The 8353-nt window shown below is 41.3% G+C and overlaps 1 protein-coding gene across 1 annotated transcript in view; it reads left to right on the forward strand.

Moving 5' to 3' along the window:
• Nucleotides 1-8118: 8118 nt before the first annotated feature.
• Nucleotides 8119-8353, forward strand: part of LOC133576432 (major histocompatibility complex class I-related gene protein-like) — an 8921-nt gene continuing 8686 nt past the window's right edge. Inside the window, exon 1 of the mRNA XM_061929640.2 lies at nt 8119-8190. Coding sequence (XP_061785624.1) covers nt 8136-8190 — 55 coding nt within the window. The 5' untranslated portion in view covers nt 8119-8135. The remainder of the gene's footprint in view (nt 8191-8353) is intronic.

Raw genomic sequence — 8353 nt, forward strand, 5'->3', positions numbered from 1 at the left:
TAGTCCAAACAACTAGTCATGTTTCTGATAGTTTTTCCCGACAACACATTTTTTACCGCAAGGTTGAACACTCTTAGGCTAGAAGACAGATGAATTTCTCCGCTCACATTGTCCCACAGTTTCACCCCCGCCATAGATAACGTTTGAGCCTTGAATGTGGAATTGACTATGTTGTGTTTGAATTTCAGAATTGTGGACCATGCAGTCCCTGTGGAGACCGTTGTGGCGACACCGGCACATATCTCGGGACACCAAGTTGAGGGTCTACAATTCCTCTGTCATCTCTGTCCTTCTGTACGGCTCGGAAACATGGCCGCTGAATAAGATCCTCGCGGCCAGGCTAGATGGCTTTGATTCCAGAGCCCTCAGGAGGATAGAAGGCATCACGTGGAGCCAGCATGTCACCAACAAGACCCTAAGAGAGCTAACCCAACAGCTCCCAGCCTCTCGCCTCGCAGCAATGCGGCGAGTGCGCTGGTATGGCCATGTCATCCGCCTGCCGGGGGAACACCCCACGCGCAAAATCCTGGACTTCAACCCGCAGCGAGCTGGCTGGAGACGCCCTAGAGGCGCCCCCAGGACTCGCTGGCTGGATGTATTAGCCCAGGACCTTAAGGCCTGCAATGTGACTATGGCACAAGCTCAACACCTTGCCCACAACAGACCCAGATGGAGAGACCTGGTTGCTATGGTCGGCTCTACGCGCCCTGAAGTGCAAGAGGACTAAGTAAGTAAGTAAGTAAGGACCATCTCTGAGTGAAAACAGACTCTGTATATTTGCAGGTGGAGCCCTTTGTGTGGCCATGAACATAACTTGAAGGCGACTGTATTGGATTATATCATGTAGTATAAGAAAATGAGTCATTATGAACAGATCATTGGTATGAGCTCTATATGGGGCATAATGTATCATTCTAATTGTCTTTTTCTTTTACTTTTTTTATGCCTTTTAACCTGAGTCTTACAAGTAAAAGCCTTCCAAAAATGAGGAAATGGGCCTTTCTTCTTCCCCTGTTAAAAGGAGGTGAATCCACTAATATACCGTATTTTCCGCACTATAAGGCGCACCGGATTATTAGCCGCACCTTCTATGAATTACATATTTCATAATTTTGTCCACCAATAAGCCGCCCCGGACTATAAGCCGCGCCTACGCTGCGCTAAAGTGAATGTCAAAAAAACGCTGCGCTAAAGTGAATGTCAAAAAAACAGTCAGATAGTTCAGTCAAACTTTAATAATATATTGAAAACCAGCGTTCTAACAACTCTGTCCCAAAATGTACGCAAATGTGCAATCACAAACATAGTAAAATTCAAAATGGTGTAGAGCAATAAATAGCAACATAATGTTGCTCGAACGTTAATGTCACAACACACAAAATAAACATAGCGCTCACCTTCTGAAGTTATTCTTCATTCGTAAATCCTTCGAATTCTTCGTCTTCGGTGTCCGAATTGAAAAGTTGCGCAAGCGTGGGATCCAAAAATGGCCGGCTCCGCCTCGTCGAAGTCATCGGATTCAGTGTCGCTGTTGTTGTGCAGCAGTTCTGTGAATCCTGCCTTCCGGAAAGCTCGGACCACAGTTGTGACCGAAACTATCTGCCCAGGCATTTACGATCCACTGGCAGATGTTGGCGTATGTCGACCGGCGCTATCTGCCCGTCTTAGTGAAGGTGTGTTCGCCTTCGGAGCTGTGTGAAAAAAGCCACCCGGCCTCTTCGCGTAAACTTCCCTTAACCACTCGCTCATCTTTTCTTCATCCATCCATCCCTTCGAGTTAGCTTTTATGATGACGCCGGCTGGAAAGGTCTCTTTTGGCAAGGTCTTCCTTTTGAATATCACCATGGGTGGAAGTTAGCATGGCAAGCTAGAACCACAGTGAAGGATGACTTCTCATTCCCTGTGGTGCGAATATTCACCGTACGTGCTCCCGTTCCACAGGAATATCAGTTGCTGTGAAATACGGTAGTAATCCGTGTGCGGATGGAGAGATTGCGTCTTTTTATGAACCGGATCCTTGTCGCGTAGTAGGAGCCATTTTGTGGTCTTTACAGATGTAAACAGGAAATGAAACGTACGGTGATATCCGCGCGTTTTTTCTTCTTCTTCCGGGGGCGGGTGAAGCGCTTCCTGTTCTATGGGGGCGGGTGCTTTCCTTGGCGGTTGCTTGCGTAGAAGAAGAAGCGCTTCCTGTTCTACCGGGAAAAAAGATGGCGGCTGTTTACCGAAGTTGCGAGACCGAAACTTTATGAAAATGAATCGTAATAAAGCGCACCGGGTTATAAGGCGCACTGTCAGCTTTTGAGAAAAATTGTGGTTTTTAGGTGCGCCTTATAGTGCGGAAAATACGGTAAATAACTACAGAGCGATTTCCAAATTGGGTTAATGTAGTAAGAGTTAGTGAGAAGTGCTTTCTGATGACTTCACAGCCCTGAAACACTATCCCCTATTTGTTCCCACTACCGCACCTTAAGTTGGAGTCCTTCATCTCGTTATATGCAAATATAATGACAATAAAGTCTATTCTTTTCTTTGATTCAATGAATAAGTTGGTGAGCAGTAGAAAAACAGCCGATGAGGAAGTTTGGCGGCAAACTTGTCACGACCTGTTGTGCTTGTCAGGTCAGGTGATTTCCCAGAAAAGCCACGCAGGCATTTACCTGACGTGGCCACAAGGGGCGCTTGTAGAAGACTTCTTGTCAGTTGACTGCTGCCACTTTTCAGCAATAGCGCCACCAGAGGGTGCACTGCAAAAACTGAAATCTAAGTAAGATGAAATATCTCAAATAAGGCTGATATTTGCTTATTTTCTGTCTGATAAGATCATTCTTCTCACTAAGCAGAATTTATGTTAGAGTGTTTTACTTGTTTTAAGTGTTTTGGTCCTAAATGATCTCAGTAAGATATTACAGCTTGTTGCTTAGATTTGATGACCTATATTGAGTAAAACATGCTTGAAACTAGAATATCAAGTGTTGCAAAGCTGTGTCATCAACACTCACAAGTATAAAACTACTTTTTTAAAGTCATCATTTCTTATTTCAAGCATGAAATAAAAAAATCATGACTTTGACACAATTGTGTCTCATAATGATGACAGCCAAATGGACTTTGCTGTTTTATTTTCAATGAAACAAGAGAAAACACGTACTCATATAGTAGTACAGTTGGCTCAGTACAGTAAACTGACAGTTAATATTTAAACATTTAACATTTCTGACAATTTTGAACAGAAATAGTTCATGCACATTCAGATAAATCCTTCAAAATGACAATTAAAAACATTTTGGCCGGGGGCCGGGCTGTATATATGCGCACTAATTGACTGCAAGAGCACGCACTTGGCGCGATGATGTCATGTTATGGATGGAAAAATGCATTTTTAGACAATATGATTTGCCTGAGCGGCTAGTAGACCCCGAGAGTAACAAGCGCTTGCCTTGTTTTCTTTCCATTAAGAACAATAAACTAGTTTTTAGTATAAGTTTGCTGGTTTCAAGAAATGTAATATCATTATGTCAAGATAATGGCACTAGCATTTACTTCATTTAAGAATATTTTTTAACATTTGTGCGAAAAGGTCTCTTTTTTTTTCTACCAAGAAAAGTGCACTTGTTATTAGTGAGAATATACTTATTTTAAGCTATTTTGGGGTTCATTGAGGTTAGCTAATTTGACTTGTTTTGGAAAGTCTTGACAAGCCACATTTTCTTGTTCTATTGGCAGATCATTTTGCTTAGGTCAAATAAAATATCCCTCATTTTTGTATATATTTTTTTCTTGTTTTTGAACACTGACTTTTTGCAGTGTGGCTCTCGGCCGCTTCACTGGCCAGTGTCAATTGTAGTAGCATCAGTTATGCATTTCATCCTAAATGCACAGCCTCATCTCTGTGTCAGACACACACACACACACACACACACACACACACACACACACACACACACCCCTCCCCAGTGTGTGGAAAAGAGCTGTCAGTTGTTATTGCTGTTGATGAAAAGTAAGATGCAGGCTATCATTATTTGTGTCAATGTGGACTTCCTCACGCTGCAAGTGTTTACTGGTCAGACAACACAATGAAATGAAAATAATGTCAAAGAAGAGGGGAACTGATGACTCCATGTTAGTTGGTGGAGTAAAAGACAAGCTGAAAAAAAAGATGACTATGTCTAGAGTGTAGGCAGTGCTGTTAAGTTTCTCTGTGTGTGAATAAGTGGAGAATGCGGAAACTTTGAGGCATGATGCAGCTGACTTGTTGATGAACTAGTTTGAGAAGAATGTTTTTGTTTTCTTCATAAGTGGACTGTACTTGTCACTTTTGTAAATATTGACTATTGTGTGTGAAGTCCTACTAAAGGTGAACATTCAGTTGAAGAATTAGGCCATCAAGTTAAGATAAATGGGTTGAAAAATGTGGATCAAGGATACTTTATTGAATTGATTTCACTTTCATATTTGAGATTGTCACCTTATTGTGGTTAAGAGCTACCAGCAGGAGCTTAGTCTTCAGGTGGCACACCCAAGTTGCACAGGTGTGACAAAGTACAATCCTCTTCTCCAGGATGGAGTTGGACTCACAGGGCCTGATTTGTTAAAGGTTTGCGTGTACTAAAAGAGGTGCAAACCTGATGGCACACGCAGAGCTGATCTACTAAACCTGTGCAAAGTGGATGGCGTCTCTTAAGTGAGCAGAATATGCAAAATAATATGCAGAATATATGCTGATCATTAAAACAGCCACGATACTGGGAGAAAATGCCAATATAATGATTTATCACGCCCAATATGATTTATCAACACTCATCGCTGTGGTGCCAGCACTATTTAGCTTTTATTTAGTAAGTGTGCACACTGACACTTCCACACACGGCTGCAGGATCAGTGCTTGTGCTCCACACACACACATTTGACACTTATCCTCTTTTCAGCAACATCATTTTATAGCTGCTCAACGACTTAAGGGGCTAATTTAAAAAAAATGGATTGATACATTTTTGTGGACTTTATTATTTTTAATGTTCTTTTTTTCAATATACAAACCCCAAAAGCAGTGAAGTTGTCTCGTTGTGTAAATGGTCAATAAAAAGAGAATACAACAAATCCTTTTCAACTTATATTCAATTGAATAGACTGCAAAGACAAGATACTAAACGTTCAAACTGGAAAACGTAATTTTTTGCAAATATTAGCTCATTTGGAATTTGATGCCTGCAACATGTTTCAAAAAAGCTGGCACAAGTGGCAAAAAAGACTGAGAAAGTTGAGGAATGCTCATCAAACACTTATTTGGAACATCCCACAGGTGAACAGGCTAATTGGGAACAGGTGGGTGCCATGATTGGGTATAAAAGCAGCTTCCATTAGAAGCTCAGTCGTTCACAAACAAGGACGGGGCGATGGTCACCACTTTGTGAACAAATGTGTGAGCAAATTGTTTAAGAACAACATTTTTCAACCAGCTATTGCAAGGAATTTAGGGATTTCACCATCTAAGGTCTGTAATATCATCAAAAGGTTCAGAGAATCTGGGGAAATCACTGCATGAAAGGTCGAAAACCAACATTGAATCCCTGTGACCTTCGATTCCCTCAGGTGGTATTGCATCAAAACGCGGCATCAGTGTGTAAAGGATATCACCACATGGGCTCAGGAACACTTCAGAAACCCACTGTCAGTAACTACAGTTGGTTGCTACATCTGTAAGTGCAAGTTAAAACTCTATAATGCAAAGTGAAAGCCATTTATCAACAACACCCAGAAACGCCGCCGGCTTCGCTGGGCCCGAGCTCATCTAAGATGGACTGATACAAAGTGGAAAAGTGTTCTGTGGTCTGACGAGTCCACACTTCAAATTGTTTTTGGAAACTGTGGTCGCGTCCTCCGGAACAAAGAGGAAAAGAACCATCCGGATTGTTCTAAGGTCAAAGTGTAAAAGGCAGCATGTGTGATGGTATGGGGGTGTATTAGTGCCCAAGACATGGGTAACTTACACATCTGTGAAGGCACCATTAATGCTGAATGTACAATCAGGTTTTGGAGCAACATATGTTGCCATCCAAGCAACGTTATCATGGACGCTCCTGCTTATTTCAGCAAGACAACGCCAAGTCACGTGTTACAACAGTGTGGCTTCATAATAAAAGAGTGCAGGTACTAGACTGGCCTGCCTGTAGTCCAGACCTGTCTACCATTGAAAATCTATTTGAAAGTCTATTCAATTGAATATAAGTCAAACAGGATTTGCAAATTATTGTATTCTCCTTTTTTTTTTAGGAATTACACAATGTGACAACTTCACTGGCTTGGGGTTTTGGATATTAATTATGAAATGTTGTTCCTAGATTACATACATGCTAATAAAAAAAACTCTGCAATGATGTATTTTACAGACAAAAAGTTACACACTTTATCCCATGCTTGTGCAACAGCACACATCTCATTGTGAAAAATGTGAATGTTTGAAGGGGAACAAAATGTGATCTCTGAAAGGTTTACATGTCTCAAATTCTACACAGTAGGACACCCACCCAGACATACCACATACAGAATCACAATCAGAATGACTTTAATAATCCCTGAGGGGAAATACAGATTTTCAGCACAATCCCAGTCAAGAGCAGACAATTATTACAGGGAGACAGAACAGGATCAAACATTACAGAGAGACAGAACAGGATCACTGATGGGTCTGCCAACTTCCGGCGCCTCTTAAAAAAAGGTGAGAAACAGGTTAAAGCTGGGGGGTGAGAAAAAAAAAAATCAGTGTAAACCTGGGCCCCTGGAGAGGGGGTCCAGACTGAGGCCAAGGGAAAAAAAACTCATAGCCATAGCACAAATAAGCATGTGTGTAAGAGGGAAACGTCAAAGACCACAAAGGACATTAAAGACATTAAAAGAGCAGAGCTGATGCAACCAGCCACTTCTACACACAGCCTCAAAAGTAGAACAACATGATGTGTTTCATGTGCTCTTGTAAAATGTGTCATTGAATAATAATACAGCATTTACGTAATAATACTCTGACTTGTTACGTGTTCATCATGAAAGAAAATGGAACAAATTGTGTGCATGACGCCAGGCACTGTCAAGAAGAGTAAAAAAGACAAAGATTGAAGGTGGCAATGAATGGGGTAGAGGGGCCCACAAAGATACTCTTTCAGAGGGACCACAATTCCCAGCAAGGGCCTTATTAAATAGATGATAAATAACTATGATATCAATAAATGTAACAATGTTATATAGCAAAGTAAAAGTTGTGTTTCTTATCTAAGTAAATGTAACTGGTTACTACTCACCTCTGTGGATAAGTGTGTTCACTTTTGACAGCTACGACAAAATAAAAGTCAAAACATAATAAAAATGATTTATTTGTCATAAGAAACCATCTTTATCTTTCGCGACGGTCGCTGCGTTTAGAAACAAGCATGCAGTCAATGTTTGGCTTCACTGTATTTAATTTCACTTTCACTTTCTTTGATATTGTGCCAGCAGAAGCGTCTGCCTCACACGTTCAGCACTTTGGCCACAGCCAGTCAATGGCATGAATGCTTTCTGCTGACTTTTTACTCAGGATCAAACTTCCTGATGCAACCCTGGCCGGGAATCCAAGCCATGCGAGGCCGAAGCGTGTCCCGTTACCCCACCAGGGACGCCTCACGCTTGGGAGACATAATGGAGGAAATAAAAAGAAGTCTATCAATCATTATTTGTATTGATGCTTTCTTGAGAGGACTACAATATCATTACTTTCAACTCTAAATCTCACCTTCATTCCTCTTTCTTTCTTTTCTTTCCAAGTTTGGCGGCAAACTTGACACACCTTTTGTTTGTCAAGTCACGTGATTTCCCAGAAAAACCACACAAGCATTTACCTGACGTGGCCACAAGGGGCGCTCTCTAGTGAGTCCAGTAGACTGCTGCCACTTTTCTCTTCACAATAGCGTTTGGTCTTCCCTAGTAACAGTGACGCGAAATGGAATGCTGACTCCTCATTGGCTCAGGTGGAGCATTATTAAAAGAGCCTCGACATTTCCTGCTTCATTTGTCCTGTTTGCGAGTCAAGCGAGTGTTCGTCACTTTTGTCTTTCTCTGCGGGATTAAAAGTGACAAACATCTTTTTGTTTCGTGCTGACATCATGAACTTGTTTTTATTCTTTCTTCTGGTCGTGCAAATGCACAGCGTGACGCCTGGTAAGTCCTTTTTATAACTTTATCAATGATTATTCATCAATCCTCTTTGTGCCTTCACTTATTTGACTTCTGAGAGTTTCTATTACTTATTAATTATATTCATTCTTATATTATTTGAGCTCTTTATTTCTTCATTCTGGTTCTTTTTAAACATATTTTATTG

This window comes from Nerophis lumbriciformis, linkage group LG34, assembly GCF_033978685.3.
Source record: "Nerophis lumbriciformis linkage group LG34, RoL_Nlum_v2.1, whole genome shotgun sequence".
NCBI lineage: Eukaryota > Metazoa > Chordata > Actinopteri > Syngnathiformes > Syngnathidae > Nerophis > Nerophis lumbriciformis.